Consider the following 23,362-nt stretch of genomic DNA (forward strand, 5'->3'; position numbering starts at 1 on the left):
TGATTAGGAAATCAAGGTTGTGGTCAGGAAAGAGTCCAGTCATTCAGCTGACTTTGTAAAATGGATGAACCGGTGACATGAATAATCTCACTTAATTAGAGACCTGGACTCCAAAGACTCGTGGCGATTCCAGGTCTGAAGAATTCGCAAGACATCCCGGTTTGCCTGTCATGCTTTGGTGCAGCGGGTGGAGCCAGTCTTCCTCATTAGAATAAGGTAAACAGATTCGACCCAGTTATAAATGGGGGGGAAAAATGTGTGTCCTCTGTCACTGAGGGTTGTAGAGAGCGGTGCCTGGCTGGAGAACTCAGTGCAGCGGAGAAAGGGGGCAGAGCATGAGTTCCAAGTCAAAATCCATTGGGATCATCGGAGTGCCTTTCTCAAAGGGCCAGGTGAGTAAAACACCCGGCTTTGAATAACTGGAATTTATCACAGAGTTTCAGACTTTAGAATTAGGAAAGTGTTCATGTCTGGTTAGTTCAGTTCCCTGGTGCAACTGGGCCTGAAATATATATTTTAAAGTCTTCTTACCCTTTTGCAACATTGTAGAATTATGATCACCATGTCACCTATCCTGGTGGTTCCTAATCTCAGCCACAGCCCGTTCTATTTGAACCTACTAAGTTTTTCTTCTTATTGTTTAAGAGAACATATTTTTTATTTGAATGGAAATGGACTATTTTTGTATTATAGCTATTCACTGAGATTTCCATGTTCTTGTGGTTTTGGGTTTTACAGTGCATACGTAGAGAGCAAGAGGATTTTAAGAAAACACATTGGTTTAGGGATGTATTAATGCCTAGAGCCATTTCATAGATTGGCAGCAATTTTCAGACTTCTTGTAATTTGCATAACCTAAATGTTATTGCTTCATGCAACTTTGTGACTGATTCACAACATTTGAGGGCTTTAATGCTTCTGTGAAAGTGTTAGTTCATGGGCTGGGCAGAACCCTTTGTGTAGCCCTTTTTGAGGGAGGAAAAAAGAAAGAAAAGAAAATCCAACTGGAAGTTGGCAGTATTGAAAGGACCGATGCATTTATGAAATTCCCTGATTGCCAACACATGCCAGGAACATTTCATTACATGGTCTTTTCTTCTGCCTGGGCACACTCATTCTGGCAGATAGAATGTGATTATGGACACCTTAGGCTCCAGGATGCATCTGTGCTTAAAGGGGGAAATAAAGAACAAGAACAAAGGCAACCTGACAAAGCGAATTGAAACTCCTAGGGGTGAAACTTTGTCACTGTTGTTATTTCAAACGGGGTCTTCTTTGTCTCTTTGCCCATGTAGGCCGTACTTCGCTCCTTTTAGTTTTGAACCTGCGCTTGGCACTCTGGCATTTTATTGCAAAACAGATTGGGAGAGGTCAGAGGGTAGAGACTAAAACTGCATTTGGACTGTCAGTAAATACGGCAGCACTTCCCTCCTAGTCCTTTAAAGCCCTCTCGCGAATCATGGGGACATTTGGCTGACGGAGAAATGTTTCTTCTAGTGCTGGGGTTAATCGCAAAACCCACAATGTACTCGCCTATTCTTGGGACAGGTTTTAGCAAAGACAGAATTAAAATAGCTGACCAAAAGGAAGGAAAGGAGGGAGGAAAACAAAAAATTTCAGAAGGAAGGAAGGGAGGCCGAAGGGAGGGAGCGAGGGAGAGAGGTAACAGCCTGAGCATACTCTGGCCCCTGGACCTCAGCAGAGGAGCTTATGCTGATAGGGATAGCCCTTCAAAGGGATAGTATTTTGTTATTTATTTATTTATTAAAAAAAATTTTTTTTTCAACGTTTATTTATTTTTGGAACAGAGAGAGACAGAGCATGAACGGGGGAGGGGCAGAGAGAGAGGGAGACACAGAATCGGAAACAGGCTCCAGGCTCTGAGCCATCAGCCCAGAGCCTGACGCGGGGCTCGAACTCACGGACCGCGAGATCGTGACCTGGCTGAAGCCGGACGCTTAACCGACTGCGCCACCCAGGCGCCCCAAAGGGGATAGTATTTTGAAATACAGCCTGATGCATTTTCCATTCTTGGTATTTCTTTTTTTTTTTTTGTTTTTCCCTACAGCTCTTCCCCTATTAATGGCCCCATGAGAACGAAGCTTACTGTCTCGTGGTAGTAAGGAGGCAGAGATATTTTTGCACTAAGCCATAGCATAGAGGGAAATGGTGGCCAGCATATTAGCATCTCTCCTTACCTAAAGGAGGTAGAAGTCTGACAAACAGGCAAAGGAGAGAATTAGAGGATTAGGATGAGGAGAAGGTTGAGTCTGAGAAAAGCCTCCGTCCCCTGCCTCACTCCCTCGCAAGGCAGTGAGGGGTGGGGGAGAGGCGATGGCAAAACATGAGGTATTATATTTATTTTATAGTTAACTGAGGATCAGAGAGGTTTAGTAATTTGCTAAGTTGCTAGCCTTGGCTGTGTGGTTCCAGACAGGATTGTATGATTCAAAGCCTATGCACCTGACTTGTGTTGATGCCTGTAGAGCCACAGCATACTTCACACTTGTGGGCATTTAGGGATCTGGACCCAGCCTCAGAGTCAGTAGAGCTAACAAAACGATTTCCAAACTGGGCGGATAAACCAAGCAATGAGGAGATACCAATCGTGAGAAGCATTTTGAATCAAACAAATAAAGAATGATGGAAAGAGTCACTCTGGGAAATGTAACCACTGTGTTAGAGCAGATATAGTGTCAACCAAGGCATCTGTAAGACTTGTTCTAAAGCTTGAAAGGAAAGGGGAAAAGACCAGGGAGTTTTCTCAAGTTGACAATCTGTGAGCACCTACTAAGTGTCAGCCCTATACTACAACACGTAGCGCCGCAAGTGGAAAGAACATTGGACTGAAATCTAATAAGGAGGAAAGACAAAGCAAGCAAGTACAAAACCAAAGGCAAAACTTGAGCCAAGCAGCACTCTATTGAGTTTTAAAAAAAGGGAAATTATATCTGCTTGATGAAGGATGTGTGTGTGGGGGCGGAGGGGGGGGGAGGGTAGTCATTCAAGAAGGGAATGGAGAAAAGGAGCAACGTGTGTCAGGAACAGGAATTTGACATTGAGATTTGCCTAGCAGCCAGGGTGAGTCATCTGGAATTAGGTAGAAATATTTGCTTCGTTTGGTGCCATAGCCCCAATCCCAGGGATATAGACACATGAGCCTTTTGGCACATCTCATGGGACAATGCAAAATAACGTTCTGTGTCTAAAAGCCTTGTTGGAAATTAGAATCAGAGAGGTGCATAAGAAAATTGTTTCTTTAGACTTCTATTCTGCCAGGAGTCTAGAGAGGATTTATTGCAAGAAGGAAGTGTGTTTGCTTTTCTGATGTAAAAACAGCAAGAGGAGAATTCTTGTCCATGGTGCCTAAGCAGGTCAAAACCTGAAATACTGGGCTGGTCTTTGTGGATTCAGCTCCCAAGTGATGACGTTCTGCTGCCTGCTTTCTCCCCAGGAGCTTGCTAACTCACTGCCATGAGGACATGCACGTAGGGCTCTCCTGCCTTGCTTTTTTTTTTTCCCTTATGCTTTTACCCAAGTTTTCCCCTGGGTTTGCAGTATTTTTCCATCCCACCATCCATTTTCCTGAAAACCTACTTGTGTTGCAAGACTCTGCTGAAATGTCACCTACTGCATGTAGCCTTACCTGACACATGCTCTGTCCCCACCTGAGCTAGGAGCAGCCTGTTTTTGTCGTCACGGCATCTTGTATCTGCATTGAAGTAACTCTCCTAGTACCGTAATTGGGGTTCAATATACAAATTCCATATTAGCTTATGAGTTACCCCAAGAAAGAAGCCCTCTCTTTTTCATGATTTTCTATCAGAGTGCTTTCGCACAAAATACGTGCTCACCATGTTGATAACATGGTGTCTGTCATGCGGAGAGGCGATGCAGGTTCTGGAATCCAAAGAACTTGGATGTGAAATAAGGCTCTGCCACTTGTTAGCTGTGTGCCCATAGGAGAACTCTATAACCTCTCTGATTCTAGATCCTCATTTTTAACATAGGACTAATTTAGTCTGCCTTGCTGTGATGATTAAATGAGATGGTGTAAATTCCCGGCTCTGTAGGAACTCAACTGGTTAAATAATGAGAAGAGTTTCTATTGTGGGCAGCTGATCATATCTGAATTATTTTATTGTTTAATTGTTCAGCCACGAGGAGGCGTGGAAGAAGGCCCTACCGTATTGAGAAAGGCTGGCCTGCTTGAGAAACTTAAAGAACAAGGTAATTTTTCCATTGAAAGACGATCAGCCTGGGTTACCTGGGTGGCTTAGCTGGTTAAGTGCTGACTCTTGATTTCGCTCAGGTCATGTACCCAGAGTCGTGGGATCAAGACCCGAGTTGGGCTCCACGCTGAGTGTGCCGCCTGCTTACGATTCTCTCTCTCTTTCTCCCTCTACCCCCTCCCCAACTTGTGTGCTCATGTGCTCTCAAAAAAAAAAAAAAAAGGTACAGGCTCCTGCTGGAACGGGGTATATCTGGAATGACATTTATCACACAGAATTGCAGCACTAGTGATAACTAGTACAATCATATATAAGTACAATCATATATATATGTGTATATATATATATATATATATATATGGCAGTGTGTAGAGAAAATGCTCAGTAAGTATTGTTGGATGAATATCTTCACTCAGGTATTTTGTCTTTCCAGACAAACTTTTTACTGTATAAGAGAATCTGTGTGCAAGAACTGGGGTCGGGTGGGTGGTAAGGGAGGTGGGGGATTTGCAAATGAAAAGTAAGGGGCAGCAGGAAGTACAATGCTAGCAAGAGGACGCCTGTTTATAAAAGGAAATAAATGATGATGTCGAGGATGATGATGATGATGATGATAGTACCTGGTGTTTGCATAGTGTATATGTGCGTATGCACGTACATATACATTCACATACACATACGTGAGCAGACAAAGGAAAAATGATATAGAATTTAAAAGTACAGGCTAAAGCAGATGTTGTCTTTGCATATAACATCCTGATGAAGTATCGAAGAGGACACAGGGCAACTGGAACCCTCTCGTTTCCAGTGGGAATGTATAATGATAGAGCCACTTTGGAAAGCAGTTTGGCAGTTTCTCCAAAAAATATACATTTGCCTTTTGACCCATCAAATCTACTCCTAGGTATTTATCCAAGAGAAGTGAAAACACATCCCCACAAAGACTTGCACTTGAATGTTTCTAGCAGCATTATTTATATAGCCAAAAAAAAAAAAAAGAAAAGAAAACAAAATGCCCATCAACTGGTGAATGGATAAATGACAAGTAGTACATCCGTACTATAAGATAGTACCCAACAATAAAAAGGAACAGACCACTGACACAGGCAAGGACATGGATGAACTTCAAAGACAACATGCTAAGTGAAAGAGACCAGACGCAAAAGACTACCTACTGTACGACCGCTTTTACGTGAAATTCTAGAAAAGACAAAAGCACAGCAACAGCAAGATGACCAGCAGGGGGGCCTACCTTGGGGTGGGCGCAGGGCATGACTGCAAAGGGGCATGGGGGAGTTTAGGGGGCATAGGGGAAGTGTTCTGAATCTTGATTATGGTGCTGGTTACAAGACTATAGATTTCCAGAACTCGTTGACCTATACACTTAAAATGAGTGAATTTTAGTAAATAATAAATAAGAATTAATTAAATAAGAATAAAATAGTAAATAAGAATTAATTAAATAAGAATGAAATAGTAAATAAGAATTACACCTCATGAAGCTGAAAAAAGGAGGGAGCTAGAGAACAGAAATGTTGGGTAAATGGACTGGACTAGTGTCTCAGTAAACAAGCATCATTTGGTCAGATTTCATATCAAGTTAAATCTCTTAAAGGTGTTACTGAATCATGGATATGCGCAAGCATATAATAAATACGATATACAACGACTAGTTAGATCAGAACACTGAACTGGTCCCATGTCAGTTTTACATGAAGCTCTCTGTACCTTGAAGCTTAATGCAAGGCTTTCTAGCAAATGCACCCATGCCTTAGGAACTTTGGGTTACCTGCAATTTCTCCCTATTATAAAAGTATAATAATAAAGCCTTTATTTCCTGAGTTCACTGAAGTGTTAGGCTCATTGCAGATAATATACTTATTGAATTTTGATACCACCACTGAGGCAGGTCCAGTGCACAGAGGACAGAGCTGAGCTACTTCAGCAAGTGACAGATTGGATTGAAACCAAGGACTGTTAATTACAGAGTCAGGAAACTTAGAAAATACTAGTGTATTTCCTTCTGGGCATAAATGCACACACACACACACACACACACACACACACATATTCTTCTAAAAAAACTATTTTTTATTATAAATACAAGACACGCTTATTGCAAAGGTGGAAAGAACATAGGCAGAGAGAGGGCCACACAGAGATCAAGACAGAGAAGCCACTCGTTAAGCCCAAACCAGATTATCGCTGTCATACTTTAGCGTCCAGCCTAACTGGATTGATTCCACAAGTATTGACCGAGACCCCGGTGTACAGCTGAGAGGGTGACGTCAGGCAAAAGTAGACGTGGATTCTTCTGCCTTTGCAACTTTTACAGCCCTTCCAGATGCTTTCTTTGCTTATAAAAGTGCAGTTTTGTAAATTTGGAATCATTGTACACAGACTGTCATCTTTTTTTATGTAGTAACCTGAAACTTTTGGTGTTAATTACAGGGTGTGATGTGAAAGATTACGGGGACCTGCCCTTTGTTGACGTCCCTAATGATCCTCCCTTTGAAATTGTGAAGAATCCAAGGTCTGTGGGAAAAGCGAATGAGCAGCTGGCTGGTGTGGTGGCAGAGGTGAAGAAGAATGGAAGGACCAGCCTGGTGCTGGGCGGAGACCACAGGTCTTGTTTAATGCTTTTCTCCATGAAGTCTGGCACAAATGGCATGAGGGAGGATGACCAAAACCATGAGGAGAGAGAAAATATGAAAGGGAAAGCACTGATCAATGCTTTATACCAAATTTTCTGCCTTTTTTCCTTTTAATTGCATTGGTTGCTACTTTCTTTTGGAGACACAGACTCCCCTCTATTTGAAGTCTTGCGTTATCTTTATTACAGCAGAAAATACATGACATGAATGGATTTGCGTAAACAATTCCACACAAACTTACATTCCAAAATAAATAAGCATGAAGAAGTCACAGCCAGCTCATTGTACTTGATACAATAATAGGGTAATAGAAACAACTTATTAAAGTCACCATTCAAAGTCTATGCTGCCCATTATAAAGGTAATATTTTCAAATTCTCGAAACATACACACACGTAAATAAGACTGTAATAATTTTAGCTTCCTAACAACCATTTCAAATGAAACTGAAATTCTGGCATATTTCTTTCCTGCCATACTGTTTTTATTGTACCTGATTTTGTTTACCAAGTGCGTGTGTTATCCTATACGTTATTCTTAACCTAAAGCACAGATTTCCTTATGTTACTTCATGATATAGATAGGCATAATTTTTATTGTTGCATAATTTTTCATCAAGGTATTAAAAACCACTATACATATCCATATTGTCAGATACTCAGGTAATTTTCAAATTACCACGATTATAAATGTGGCAAAAATATTTTTGTGCAACAGCCTTCTTAACGTCTACCCTCAAGGTCGCTGGATACATTATCAGAAGTCTGATCAGATCAGAAAGTACAACATTACAATCACTCTTGATGTAAGAGTCAATCACCTCAGCTCCTTGGTTTCCCCTAAAACTCAGCTGAGAAACTGGGGTTCACCTTCTTTTTAAGTGGAAACATTTGTAAGTGGAAATTTTAAGAGCGGCAAATAGCCTCAAGACAAGAAATCTGAAGGGAAAACAAACATCAAGCTGAGTAATCAATACTCAAACTTGAAGCAGAGGATCTGAGTGTTGAACAGTGAGTAAGCACCCAGGATATCCTGGCTGAAATGCATACAAGGATTTCTCAGTGATACTCTCCAGTTGTAAAATAATTGGATTTTAGGAAAAATGGAAGGATTCTGTGGCAATTCACTTGAGAGAATGAAGTATTTACCAAGAGAATTGAGAGTACAGAAAATCAGCCTGATACAATATTGAGAATTAAATAGTGTCTCGTGCTAAGGAATTCGTGTGGTTAGTGTTTTATACAGATTTATTTTTTTGGCTTAAATAATAATTTGCAATTTTATTGGAAGGTGGTTTACAAAAAACAAAAAAATCACAAGTTTTTTAGCAAGGCCATTGATGCAAACATAACTTGCTAGCAATTAACATAAGCTATCATTTCTCTTTCAATTGGCAGCTCTAATTAAAAATCTGTCAGAAATAGCAGCCATTTTGACTTAAAGGAAAACCAAGTGAGAGCACTGAGTTAATAATATGATGGATGTCATAAACCGCAAAGCTGATGTTTACACAAACTTTTTTTTCCTGTGTAGTATGGCGATTGGAAGCATCTCTGGCCATGCCAGGGTCCACCCAGATCTCTGCGTCATTTGGGTGGATGCTCACACTGATATCAACACTCCACTGACAACCACAAGTGGGAACTTGCACGGACAACCTGTGTCTTTCCTCCTGAAGGAACTAAAAGGAAAGGTAAAAGGCTGGTTGGTATTCTATTACAGAAGAATCATCGCTTTACAGAAGTTCAGGAGATAGAAAGGAAGGAAGAACCCTGTGCCGTCTTATTTGTGGTGTGATCTCAATCCATTTTCTCAGCAGTCAATAAGCAAAGGGTGGCAGATAAGGGTAGTGAGGCTCTGTGCCTCTGCCGTACATGGTAGTTTGCAAACTGAGCTTACATATATCTTCCCTTTTGATTTTTAAACTACCCTATTTAGTAGGTGGGGCAGAAAGTGATCCTTTATATAAGCAAGTTAGCAGAGGTTCAGAGGTTATAACTTGCTCAAGATCACATGCCAAGTACATGGCAAGGCAAGGGCCAAAACCGGTCTCCGACAACCTACGTCTTCCTACTGCATGCCACACAGCCTCTCATTCTTACCGAGTGTCCCCTCCACGTCATGGGAATTTTCAAAAGTGTTTTAAAATGTGGATTACAATGGCTTATTACTTAACATCTTTACTGTGGGAAGTTCATATCTACATCGCAAGAAGAAGAACTACCACCTGTTCCCTATAAACTTCTTTTCTAACACATATGACATTCCAGATTTAACATTGTGGTTCATAATTTTCATTGATATTCTGTAGCATATCAATAAAACAATTTTTATTGATATAGCTGTAGTATGTTGGTCTTTATGATGATCCTTGGGGATGCAAATCCCCTTGTTGAAGGCTCAGAACTGATGACCAAGTGATAGGTTTATAAACTTACATGGGAACAGCCATCCCTGGCTCTGGGACATTTGGAAAGCAACCAAAGGGCTGCCCGAAAATTCCCCCAGTCACTCTAAGCCATCCTCTGGGATTAAGTCCTTACTGATGAGAGAAAGAAGGAAGCTACAAAAGTAATGAAAGCACACTGATTTCTTTATGGCAGAGTTTTGGGAAAACAGGGTCCAGTGGAATGGGGCACAGAGCAGGTAAATGCTGACAAATGATTCAGGTCAGGTCTGGGCCACAGGGTGAGGGTGGGTAAGCAAATCTAGAGTGCCACAAGGGGAGGCAGGCATTCTCTTCTGAATTTTGTACTGTCTTTAATGATTTCCTTGAAACTCGTGTTCTAAATGTAAGATCTACGCAGTCCAATAAGTGCCCTTTTCTTCTAAGGTAAGATCTGCTCAAGAATCATACATGTTAACCAAATGGAAACATTGCAATTTTAGATCCCTGATGTACCAGGATTCTCGTGGGTGACTCCCTGCATATCCGCCAAAGATATTGTGTATATTGGCCTGAGAGACGTGGATCCTGGGGAACAGTAAGTTTAATTCCTTGATGCGATTTACCTTTGCTTTCTCCCTTTTGCATTCATGCTGGTCAAACCTGTGACACAAAAATTGTTTTAAGTACCAAGCATTATATCGATATCTATATATCCATATAAGTATTTATGTATATAACTCAGGTGAATTTTATATTGGCGTGCTGTTAAAAATACATTGATATATACATATAGGTCACAGAACTCAAATATTTTATGTATCATACCACAACGATCTTTTCTTTAAAAGGAAACAGTAGTGCATAGAACTAGACTCTTTATTAATTGTAGGTTATATTAATATCTCCTCTTTCATAGCTATATTTTGAAAACTCTGGGTATCAAGTATTTTTCAATGACTGAAGTGGATAAACTGGGCATTGGCAAGGTGATGGAAGAAGCACTCAGCTACCTACTAGGAAGGTAGGTATGATCCTTGTAAATATTACTAAAAAGACTTACTACTGATGTTAATAGATGTTAAGTTATTAATAAGGACTCTATATAAAATCATAGAACTTCACTGGATTGTTACTTTTGATGAAACAAGGTAAGAACTGTATTTATGTACTACATATTAAACCACTAACTGGAAACTGAGTTTCCTGGGGTGCCTTGGGTGGCTCAGTTGGTTAAGCGTCCGACTTCAGCTCAGCTTACGGTCTCATGGTTCATAGTTCGAGCCCCACATTGGGCTCTGTGCTGACAGCTCAGAGCCTGGAGCCTGCTTCAGATTCTGTGACTCCCTCTCTCTCTCTGCCCCTCCCCCACTCACACTCTGTCTCTCTCTCTCTAAAAATAAGTAAACATTAAAAAATTAAAAAAAAAAAATTAAGCTGAGTGTCCTTCCCACCTCTTAAAAGAAAGAAAAGGCCAATTCATTTGAGCTTCGATGTTGATGGACTGGACCCATCCTTCACACCAGCTACTGGCACACCAGTCCCGGGAGGTCTGACTTACAGAGAAGGTCTCTACATTACAGAAGAAATTTACAAAACAGGTAGGTAAAAACTGGGGTGAATAAAGAAGCAAGTGTACACATGGCCAATATAGATTTATACCCCCTGATCTCAAAGTCAAGGCCCATTGGACACTTCCAGAATGCCCATCGTATGATGCAATCCCCACCTCTTTACACTCCTGGGTAATATTTCAAGTCAGGTTACGAACTAAAAACATCAACTGTTTAACAAATTACATTATTTTCTTTTGTTATTACAGGGCTACTCTCAGGATTAGATATAATGGAAGTGAACCCATCTCTGGGGAAGACACCGGAAGAAGTAACTCGAACAGTGAACACAGCAGTAACAGTAACCTTGGCTTGCTTTGGAGTTGCTCGGGAGGGTAATCATAAGCCTATTGACTACCTTAACCCACCTAAGTAAATGTGGACATGCCATGTAAAAATCTCATAGCTAATGTCATAATTAGCCAATCTAATAACTTACTTAAGCTTACAGCTATTGCCCCAATGATTTGATCTTTCCAAAAAATCTTCTGCCTTGGTAATTATTATTAAAATTAGTATAAACTATCAATTCCCTCTGGTATGAAATTCAAGACTTGGACATTCTAACTTCTGTGAAATTGAAGTTTGTATTTCCCATTTTGGCAAAAGACATCCTTAGAGAAAGATACGCTAACTTCCAAGTAAAATTTGCTGGCATTAAAAACAAACACACACCTGTTTAAGCCCACACATGTAGAATGGGACTCCTGATGTCAGCAGATTAAGCTCACCCCACCTGAAAGGGATCATATTCTTATGTTGTTCAAAAGATGTGATTTTTATAATAAACTCTCTATATTAAGGTTCTCTCATGTCTACATGCTTCTAAATACATGGAATTGCTAAGGATTTAAAAAGCCACAGTGAAATCATCATCCTCAAAATTCTGTAAGCCTGGTGAAATGAAACTCTGGCTCTGGTTTCTTCAACTGCAAAATGGGCAATGATAGGGCCTGGGGAATCTCCACATTCATTAATGTTTGACGATCATGTTTTACTTTTGTAAAAACCTCAGACATGGTGTTGGTTTATATTTTAAGCAAAGCTTCTATTCACGTAGGCTTTCTGGAGGCCTACCCTGGAGGTAGAAAAAAGAAATCAAATTGCTACTGTTTCTAAGATCTAACTCGGATAGGAATTTCACTTAAAATGATCTGTGGCTTCCAAACTTCTCACTTTTACTCATTGCAATTAGAGTGTATCTCATTAGCTGAAATCCTTGAACACCCTGAAAACTCATCTTGGCTATGGAATATAGTGAGGAAAGTGGAGAAAATAAATGAGAGTAAACTACAGTTGACCCTTGAACAACATGGGTTTGAACTGCATGGGTCCACTTACACACAATTTTTTGATACATACGGTACTGTAAATGTATTTTCTTGTCCTTAGGATTTTCTTAATAACATTTTCTTCTCTCTAGCTTCATTGTAAGAGTTCAGTATATTATATACGTAACAGACAAAATGTGTGTTAATTGACTGCTAATGTTATCCGTAAGGCTTCTAGTCAACAGTAAACTATCAGTGGTTAAGCTCTTGGGAAGTCAAAAGTTACAAACTTTCGACTATGTGTGGGGGTCAGCACCCCTAACCCCTGTGTTGTTCAAGGGTCAGGTATATAATTAAAACCAGGGAAGCAAACTCTTCCCCCTCTCCCCAACTTACATAGAAACTCAAATGGACTCTGTGATGAAGCAGGTCCCATGAAAGGATTTTTATTGTTGTTGTAACAGCTATGTGTTAAAGAGCCCCTATCACCTGATTTTTCACAAGCAATCCAGAATTTTAAATCTAACTGTTGACATTATAGACTCTGTCAGATACGTATTTTACTGAATTACTTTTAGGTCAAAGCAATTATGATACATCTTACTGTAAAGTATAATGTTCAATACAATAGCCACGTGGGGTTATTTAAATTATTTAAAGCTTAATGAAATTAAAAATTCAGCTCTACACTTCAAGTGCTCAGTACACGGACCTTCTGACTCTTGTACTGGACAGCACAGATACAGAATATATCCACCACTGCAGAAAGTCCTATGGGACAGAGCCACTCTAGATTACTATTCATTTTCAGAAAGAAAAACTTTGAGGATGAAATGAATATAAAGGTGGTGTTTTTCCCTCAGGTGCATTCTAAACCCAAATAAAGCTTCTATCTCCTTCTAATGTTTCTGATTAACAATTCTTTTAAAAGCCTATTTTGGGAAAATCATATCCCCTTATTTTTAGCTAGAGAGGAAACAAATGGAATTTTTAATAAATTAACTGGAATGTATTTGTCCTTGAGACAGTCACACTGATTTTCACTTCCTTTATTCTGTTTGTGTAACACCAGAGTCACAATTATTCCATTCTACGATCTCAAAGCAATATATTCTTCAAGTCAGTAAGAGTAAGTGAAACTATGCCAAAAGGAACACTTGAAATCATTTCTAGCATAACAGTTCTGGAGAATTTTAAGGAAATTATTAACCTAGAAAAATCACTTATACCATTACATACATTTTAAGCCAGACTTGCATGGCAAATAAAGATTTAGTGATTACAATCATATGAACCAAAGGAGAGATCTAAGAGAAATGTATTCAGAAATAAAAATCTAAAATACAGTTGGCCACATTTCTGATTCTTTAAAAAAAAAATCAGTAACTCTTAGTTCCTAGGTCAATGTCAGGAAAGTGGAGAAAATAAATGAGAGTAAACTACAGTTTATTAGGTCAGTGTCAGTCACCAAATGCAGTGTACAACCTGTAGAAACAGCCCGGTTCTCTTGCTACAACCTAGTCAGCATACTGCCTGGAACACAGCAGACACCCGTTCAGACTGAGTAATTAATCAGACAGTTTACTCATTCAACAGATTTTACTAATTATTTTCAAATCTTACAATCTTAACGCCATTGCCCCACCCTCCCCAAATTAACAGTTTGCCTCTTAAAATCTGATAAACCATAAAGAACCACAATGTATGCTATAATTAAAAATACATTAACTTAAGAATTTCAAGAGTATAAAAACTTAAAGAATCACATCATTGGCAAGGTGAGAGTGTCAACCTGGAAAAGCAATTAATTTACTTTTAGAAACAGAGATTGGAGAATCACCATTTAAGTATTATTTTATTAAGTTTATGCCTTTCTGTGTTATTTTTTTACATGGCTTTGAAACTCATTTCATACAGTAAGTTCAAGTCCATAGCAAAAGCAAAAACTTGCCAATCTGCCTTAATAGAAATGTTAGCCCATTTCTTTGGAAATCTATGGTAAAAATTTTAAGCCATTTTTAAAAGAATAGGAAACTGTGTTTGCTCCTGCAGTGAAGTGAAAATTCGAGTCCTTTACTTGACAAAAATCTCCGATCCCAAAGATACACCAAGAGAGATTTATGTATAAAATGATTTGTAGTAACTATTTCACATGTGTGTTGCCTTTAAAACAATGTATTTGAAAGCAGAAGTCATTAATAATAAAAATTAAAAATAAAACCGGGGACTAGATAGGAAAGATTGAAAGTATCTAGTAAGAGTCATTTGATCATAGATACCTCAGTATTCCTAGGTAGCTCTAATAAATTGTGATGGATATGAGCAACATGTAGTTTATCTCTTAGAGACAAAAATACAGGTAGGGAGACGGGAGTTGTAAAGTATCAACAGATTCATCATTTGAATCAAAATAAAACAATCTGAACATCACTGCTTCTACTGTATCTCTCTCTATGTAGCAGGATCATGTTCAGATTTAATAGATTTGAGTCCACTTCCAGAGACAGATGTGTTTTCCTTTTCACCGCGGTACACCCTGCCCTCACTGAGTGACCGGTAAGGACACTGGCACCTGATTAGACTGAGGTGCTGGAGACCCACTATTTATGGCTTGTGGGGGCACTGCAGCTGGTTCCATCTTGCTAATGTGTGTGATGAATCGAAGACGAAGTTTTAAAGCTGGTTTTAAGTTACAGATAATCTTCTCTACCTGCGAAATAAACACATTAAAAAATACTTTAACCAGAGAACTTCAATTTCCCACCTTGAAAGAAGTGACTTATACATATCTGGAGATGATAAACTAGGGAGTAGAGTGGGCTGGATGAGGAGTTTCTTATGTGTTTCAGGTTTTAACAAAAGCAAATAAAATTCTCATACACGAGGAAAAAAACTGCATTCTCCCTCACACACATTATATGTTATATATGTGTGTATATGTGTGTGTGCATATACCTATACATGCATACACTTACAAAAACATACCCACTTACCTAGCTAGCCAGTCATCTCACTGTCAAAAGCTAGTATAGTGTACATTACGCGTTCTTCATCCTTTTAAAATGCCACCATCACAGAAGCGTGAAGCATGATTATACTTTGAAGTTCTTTGAATAACTTATATCTGTAACATTTATCAACACAGCTAATTTTTTGGTTTTGATTTATACTTGGAATTGAAACAAAATAACATTATATCTGCTTTTACTTAGGGGCCTCCAACTTTGGTTTTGCCTCAGGTCATGATCTCACGGTTTGTGGGATCAAGCCCCACCATCGGGCTCTGAGCTGACAGCATGGGGCCCACTTGGGATTCTCTCTCTCTCTGTGTCTCTGCCCCTCCCGTGCTCACACCCTCTCTCAAAATAAATAAATAAATAAGCTAAAAAAAAAAAATCTACTTTTACTTAGAAATAAAAACATCAAGCAGTTCCATGGCTTTCTTAGCTTCATTCAAATGCTCTTTGATCTTACCAGGAAAAATCAGCCCATTAATAATTTTTCCTTTCTGTATTCCCTGGTGTCCCAAATATACATATTTTTCAGGCCTAAATATAAAGGATATGTTAAATAAAACATTTCTGTATTGGTTCCCACTCAAATCTCCTTGACAATCTTGCTGAGGCATAAAGGAATCAACATCCTCCCTACCCCATGTCCCTAGGTCCAAGGAAACAATCCAGTAGACTAGGATTCATGTGTTTATATATCAACTTACCTTCCTTTCCTACCAGAGAAATAATATTAAGGTATGGAGAGGAGTTCACCTGCCTTCACCTACCTGCCCTACCTCCATCCTTCTAAAAGAGCCAAGATTCTGTTTCCTACAGATAAGGAAACTCAGTTATGATTTCAAGGACATCCTTGCCACTTTCCAGTGACTTTACTAGAAAGTAGCTCTTTATATGTTGACTCAGAACGTGCTTCCCTTTAACTTCACTGGAGTTTGTGTGCCCTTTGAAGTGACAGAACAAATCTAATGCCTATTCCAAATGGCAATCCTCCAAATAGTGAGAACATGAACAATTCCCTGGGACTTTGACAATTCATGTTAAGTTCCTCCAGTTCCTTCAAATACCCTTTCCGAATTATTCTCGTGATCCCCCTGGCTTCAGTTTTCTAGTCATGCTGCAATATGTCCAATGTCCCCAGAGTGTACCCTAATCACCGTGGGGGAAAAGCAGGACCTCCTTTACTCTTTACACCACACCTCCCTGGTCTTTTCAAAAAGTAGTCATACCATACTGTTTCTTTCTAATGAGACTACTATTAATCAACAACCTCGGTCTTTTTCAGATGCCCTGCTGCAAATATCAAGGGGAGAAAGTTTGAGAAACGATAACATGTATTCCCTATTACTTTATACGTGCAGAATAATGTGCTCATATAGCCTAAAAAGGTCTAATAACATCAGCCTTCTCCTCTTAAAAGAAAAAAATTTAAAAATCTCAAACAAAAGTATATCATCACATAGTCAAGTTGTCTAAACTAAACATCATTAAAAGATAAAGTTAACTTACTTGTTCTTTTACGCTGTCACCAGTAAACATATACTTCATATGATACAGGAAGTCACAGATGGGGTCCATGTAATTTAAGTGGGCGCTACACTGGTCTACATTCAGCAACATGTCATAAAATGCCACACCGATCTATTTAACAAATAATATAAAATTGTTTAAATGGGCAAAAATGTTCAGTAATTTAGAATGATGCAGCTAGACTCCATTACAAGACAAACACAGAGGGATAACATGTTTGTTGAAGAACTGTCACTGATCATACAAACCTCTATGTGCATGGGATATATATGGTCTGCATTAATAATGGAATCCAGAGTGCTACAAAACTCCCCCCCTAATAGGGCTTAAACGTAGTTTCTCTTCGTAACTCAAGGATGTCGCTTAAAATTAAGAGGTAGACAATCTCCTTTGTAGAAACCACTTCTCAGTGTCTGAGATAACCACAGTCTCAGAGATACTTCAGATTGTACCTTCTTAGTTCCATTTGGTGGCTCATACTTTAAGGTTCTATTCCTGTCTCATTTTCTTTTCTCTATACTCTTGTAAGACTGACTGACTTCATCCATTTCCATGATTTTAATCATTTCCTCTGCACTATAGTGCAGGCTCTCAAATGCACTTCTCCATCTTAACTTTCTTCTCAAGCTTGATCATGGTTATTTCCTCTATATTTCCAATTCAGTACATCCCGCACCAAACTCATTATAGGCATTCTAAGTTACAGGCACGCTAAATCCTCTAAAATTGCTTTTAGAGCCTATTAAACTAATTTCACTACTAATGGTTACGATATGCAGGTTGGAAAACACTGGGAAATAAACTTACATAGATCTTTTAGGACTTAATCTTATCACAGAAAAGCCAGATTATATTTTACCTCTATCATACATCGAGTTCTCTCTTGCTGAAATCTTTGTAAAAATGGTCCCACAAGATGATACACATAAAGCAACTGGAATTCAGTTTTCACTATAGGAAGAAGGACTTCAGTGAGAAACCTAAAATTCGAAGATTAAAAATAAAAATTTCCTGTGACTTTAAATCATTTGAATTATTTGAACTTTGTTGATGCAGCCTACCCAAGCATTTGTAAAATCTGTAATATTTTTTAAAGTTTCTCTTTCTAATTAATCTTATATTTCTCACTGGCTATTATTTTCATTTGATTATCAAAATAAATTACTTCAGATTTAGGAGTCATTCTCAACAGTACAATTACTGAATGACAGAGGGGAATTACAGGTACCCCCGGATCTCCTGAGTGCTTTCTGAAAGTTTGCATCATGCCACTTTGCTTTTACAAAAGACCTACATTATTATAGCAATGGTTTTTTTTTTTTTTGTAAAAGCAAAAATTCTCTTTGGTCTTCTTCTGGTTTGCAAAAATAGGTACTAATATAGGTCTTCCATAAAAGCGAAGTGGCGTAACATGAACTTTTAGAAAGAGTGGGATACGCTTCACTTTACGCCATTTTGGCTTATGAAAGGTTTCACAGCAATGTTCTACTTTTGAAAAGTAGGAAAAACATGTATCTGAAATAAAAAGAGAATGGCCAATCTAATATAAATGCCATACTCAAGAAATGTGAATTTAAGTAATACCAATTGTATAGTCAAGAAAAAAATAATCAGAAAACAGGCTAATATGAGTTATTCAGTTCAAAATACATATTCTGGAAAAAGCATGGATTTGACGAAGTCTCCTGAAACTGTGATGGAAAACTAGATATCAGATTATTTCTTGCATATACAAATTAATTTTTACAGACAATTCTGAAATTAAAGAGCTTCCTCATTATTTAGAAACTCTACATAATTAAAATTCACTTTGCAAGTTGTCCTATTGAATGAGATGCATACCTCATGTGTAAATGAGTTAAAAAACACACAAAACAAAAAAAGTCCAATTTATCTAAGAAATCATAATACCTACTTGGGAATGAGAGAAAGTTGCCCAATGCTGGAATGGTGCCACACAGCATGTGCGAGAGCTAATGTATAGCTGCAGCTCATCTCGGAGTAGGACTGATGACAAGCAGTGAAATCAAAGAGGCGGAATGGATAGCCAACCCACTCTGACTCAGATGTCAAGCTGGGACTGCTGATAACACTCACAATTCGATCATGAAGGACAATCCAATATGGCTCCTTTAAAATGAGAGGAAAGCCTGATGAAAATGATCACTTATCAAGTATTCCATCCCATTTCTAATATTCCACTCCAAAGCCTAACATAATGGAGCATTCTCATTCTTTAAAATTTTTTACTTATCTAGCTTGTGTTTTTGTGTAATGGAGATTTTGAAATCAAAAGTGAGTGGTTTCACAGTAAGTCAAATACAGTTACTAAGAACCTGGGGATAAGTGTCTGTGAGTTAGAGGGTTAGTATCTGATATTAGTGTACGGAAAATTGCCCTTACCAATACTTATTATACAGACAACACTGGTATACATATATAACTCACAGATAAATATAGATATTTTGGAGGTGTGCAAGGAAAAAATGATTGATTCATAGAGGTGCATAATCAAACAAGTTTGGAGAGCAGAGTTAGATAATGTCATTGACATCGAAAGATATCACAATAGACAACTGAATAGTGCTAAGTAGACACATGTGAGGTCACAGAAGGGAGACTTCACATGAGGGGAGGTCCAGGAAGGGTTCACTGAAGAAGCAGAACCTAAGCTGGCAAAGAATGAACAGGCTTTAGAGAAGCTGACAGAAGGAAGATGGGCTCTGCATAATGTCTCATTCTATAACACATCAGAAGTACCTCAAACATATCTCAACAAGTGTTATTTGCATGAGTGAAAGGCTCTAGATATGTAACATGTTAAGTGGTCAAAAGCAGATCAGAACTAAGGTTGGATAGATAATGTAAGAACTAAAGTTGGTCAAAGGATACCGAGACCCATTGGTCAGGCAGATTTTTAGATCTGAAGAAGGCAAACAAAATAGTCACTGTAGGTGTCTGAAGCAATAATGATATGAAAACTTGAAAAATAGGAACCACTTCCTTAACTGCATGACGTCCTTATACAAGGGCATCTTACATGCATCTTTTTTTTTTTTTTTCGTGCATCTTATTCTTTTGGCTGACAGGGAACAACTGTATTCTGATACAAATCAAAATGATTAACTCACTGGCAGTGCAGTGATGATGAGTCCAATTGCATTCATCCATGCTGTAATATTCTCTCTTGGCACTAAAGGCTGACTATAAGTGAAGAAAACATAAGAAAAATATGAAAAAATGTGAAATTACAAAAACACCTTTATACGGTTAATAATGGATCTTATTTTGACAACATATACAAATTGGGGCTAACAACTGATCTACTCCAATAAAACTACAATGGATTTTCATTGAGTAAAAATTTAAATATCCAAAAGCTTTTTTTTTTGGTTGTCTCCTTCAACAGCGGTTGCTGGGATGTTAAGACTATTGCCACTTATTTCTACTTCTCCAATCACTATCCCCCACTTCACGCTGATCTTCAAGAAAGGAATCTTGAAAGATTATCTTTAGTGAGATGATAACCTTATTCCTAACTTAAATGTCAAACAGCTACTAAAGAGTAGAGGTTGGGGGGGGCGACTGAGTGGCTCAGTTGGTTAAGCGTCCGACTTTGGCTCAGGTCAAGATCTCGCGGTCTGTGAGTTCGAACCCTGTGTCAGGTTCTGTGCTGACAGCTCGGAGCCCGGAGCCTGCTTCAGATTCTGTGTCTCCCTCTCTCTACCCTTCCCCCACTTGTGCTCTGTCTCTCTAGAAAATGAATAAATGTTAAAAAAATTTTTTTGTTTTTAATTAAAAAAAAAATAGGAGACGTGGGAACAAACCCAGGTCTTCTGACCCTGTCCAGGGCTCCCTCAATTATATCTATATCACAAAGACAAAATCTGGGACCAAAAGACAGTTACCGTCCCGAGTGCATCAGCCTTGGGACAACAGATTTGTCTAACAGCTCCTAATAAAATATCATTCTCTTTACAAAAAACAATGAATCTTACTGCATGAAACAGGATACACACCTTTTCAGGACGACATTCAGAAGAGCATTTCCAACATCTTCGCCTGAAACGGCCAAGGCCATGAGCTCCACACAAGTAACATGCAGTGCATGGGCAGCTGGGTTGGGAAACTCATTGAATCTCCAGTCGCAGTTTGGGAATGGACCGGGAGATTTGCCAGCCATCGGTGCAGATGATTAAAGCAATAACTGTTTGCTTGTTTTGAAATTAATGGCTCATATTTGTAGAGTGCTTTACAGTTTTCCAATGTTTCACATGTAAACATCTCATTTGATTATCAATTTATGATTATGAGGCCTCAATAAGTGAGCAGAAATTAAGAGGCAAATACCATGAACCAAATACACTAATACGTTTGACATAACTGAAATGTATAATCACAAGGTATAAATAGCTGGTCTTCTATAGGTGTGCTTTTATAACTGTGACATGACAGCCATAGATGCAACCAAAGTAGCCCTAGGCTGCATCTACCTATTTCTTTCAACAGTGGTAAGGCAGGTAATAAGAACATTATAATGAGTAATTCTTTTACTTCAGGAAATAAATCTCTTTGTGTAAGAAAATAAATCATGCCCATTTATGTAAAATTGCTCTACCTAGTAAATAGTGACATGGTATACAAACATATTAAACATAGTGTGCTTATAACTTAAAACATGAAATCAAAAAAAGAAATCAAAATATAAGTAAATCAGCTTTTTCATTAAAAAGGAGGGAAAAACAAGTTTTATTATTATCTATTAATATATTTTAAAAGCATCCAAGGATTTGTTTAAAGCAACAAAATTCTAGGGGTGGGAGGGAGGGGAAAGTGGGTGATGGGCATTGAGGAGGGGACCTGTTGGGATGAGCACTGGGTGTTGTACGGAAACCAATTTGACAATATATTTCATATTAAAAAAAATAATAAAGTAAAGTAACAAAATTCTATATTCTCCAGTAGCAAACAGATGCATTTACTACAATACATAGTATATTTTTTTGGAGATCAATTTTTTTTTCTTTGAAACAAACCTTGTAAGGTCTGTTTTTAAGATTTAAATTTTAATGGAGTGAATTTCTGCCTATTTGGCAGCTAAGTTGATGTTGCTAATTTAAGATGTCAAAACCTTTACAAAAGTAAAAATCAAAAATAATCTTAAAAGAATTGAAGCCTTGGCATGTATAAAAATATTACCTTGAGGGGTGCCTGGGTGGCTCAGTCATTAAGCATCCGACTCTTGGTTTTGGCTTGGGTCATGATCTCACAGTTTGTGAGTTTGAGCCCCATGTTGGGCTCTGTGCTGACAGCGGGGCGCCTGCTTGGGATTCTCTCAGTCCCTCTCTCTCTGCCCCTCTCCAGCTCATGCTGTCTATGTCTCTCTCAAAATGAATAAATAAACTTAAAAAAATATATATTACCTTGAGAAGGTAGTATGTGTCCTCACAAATCAACATATAGTTATTTCTGAAAGGTCTGGAAAAATCACAATGAAAAGGATATTATCTACTAGTCTGCCAATCAATCTGCAATAGTAGGAGTCATCAGGGATCCAAGGATTTTCTTCTCGTGCATTCATGCCACACTTCAGGTAAGTGTCACTTAGACACCAGCCCTGGGGTCGATTATCCTTGAGTGAGCCAATGATGGCATGCACAAGTTTTCGCTTGAGATGTGGGCGGTCTCTCAGGTGCATTTCATAATAGTGCAGAGTATTATACAAATAAGTCACTGGCCGATCTGCCAAGAAGAAAACAATCATCATGAAGTTTATCCAGTTACCAACAACTGTGAAAAACTAACCCTCTGTGTTCAAGATTACCAAAAGATAGCTCAGAAGCCAATGAAACTATTTCACATGCTGGGAAGTTGCGTACGATGAATATTTTTATTTCAGGACAAGGCAGAAGACTTCGAATAATATATACATGGTATGTAAATGAATAACGGCTGTGGCGCTGTTGATACTAGCAAAAAGATCAGAAGAGCCTCAATGGTCAAAAACAGGGTAAATCATGGCATGTATGGATTAATGGGCTTTTTATGCACTGATAAAAATAATCCATCCTAACACACTATACAGGTATTAAAACAAGGTGCAGAACAATGTGTGTATTATATATTATTTGTGGGGGAAAAAAAAAACAACCCTAACTACACAATAGCTAAGGAAGGAAGCACAAGGAACTGGTAACAGTCGTGGCCCACAGAGAAAGAAACTGGCTAGCTGGAGATCAGGGATGGGACTAACTCTTCTTCCCTGCATACCCTTCTCTACCATGTGCATGTTACCTAATCCAAAAAAAACAAAAACAAAAACAAAATGTTTTTACAGGAATGCTCACTTGAACTTCATACTTACTCTGTAATGCTAACATGCAATTCAGGCTTCTGGTTAGGAGGAAAACATCTCCGATAAAGGACTAAGAAGAACTGCCCCCCACCCCGCCACCCCAGAGAAATATACTTTGTCCCCACAGCGGCTGCTCTAGGACTTTCATGCTCCTGTCACTGACTCCACCATTCTCTAGTCACATGGTTTCAAACTTTGTAGTTCTCTTCTTTTCTTTCTATATTCTCCCTACAAGCAGCAATCAAGGCCTGTTCCTTCTTCCTGGACTATCTGTCCCTTCTTTCGCATTCCCAGTGCCATCACAGTTGTT

At 38.6% G+C, this 23,362-nt stretch overlaps 2 protein-coding genes across 4 annotated transcripts in view; one reads left to right on the forward strand and one right to left on the reverse strand.

The window, feature by feature from the left end:
- The first annotated feature begins 335 nt into the window (after positions 1–335).
- Positions 336–11,606, forward strand: ARG1 (arginase 1). Its single transcript, XM_047859683.1, is given in 9 exon segments — positions 336–392; positions 4,158–4,230; positions 6,655–6,668; positions 6,671–6,858; positions 8,420–8,579; positions 9,776–9,870; positions 10,192–10,296; positions 10,737–10,873; positions 11,095–11,606. Coding segments are annotated over 9 exon segments (996 nt in total). The 3' UTR covers positions 11,262–11,606.
- A 971-nt stretch (positions 11,607–12,577) lies between these two features.
- The window catches only part of MED23 (mediator complex subunit 23), a 45,667-nt gene continuing 34,882 nt past the window's right edge, over positions 12,578–23,362 (reverse strand). For 2 of the 3 annotated variants that reach the window (XM_047859228.1, XM_047859227.1), the window contains 7 exons: positions 22,203–22,439; positions 20,717–20,882; positions 19,829–19,901; positions 18,613–18,827; positions 17,557–17,677; positions 16,677–16,808; positions 12,578–14,866 (listed from right to left, as the gene is read on the reverse strand). In XM_047859228.1, the coding sequence (XP_047715184.1) occupies positions 14,699–14,866; positions 16,677–16,808; positions 17,557–17,677; positions 18,613–18,827; positions 19,829–19,901; positions 20,717–20,882; positions 22,203–22,439 (1,112 nt within the window). In that variant the 3' untranslated portion in view covers positions 12,578–14,698. Of the gene's footprint in view, positions 14,867–16,676; positions 16,809–17,556; positions 17,678–18,612; positions 18,828–19,828; positions 19,902–20,716; positions 20,883–22,202; positions 22,440–23,362 lie in introns of those variants that run through there. The other variant, XR_007152234.1, reaches the window with a different exon arrangement.

Source organism: Prionailurus viverrinus, chromosome B2 (genome assembly GCF_022837055.1).
Source record: "Prionailurus viverrinus isolate Anna chromosome B2, UM_Priviv_1.0, whole genome shotgun sequence".
Taxonomy (NCBI): domain Eukaryota; kingdom Metazoa; phylum Chordata; class Mammalia; order Carnivora; family Felidae; genus Prionailurus; species Prionailurus viverrinus.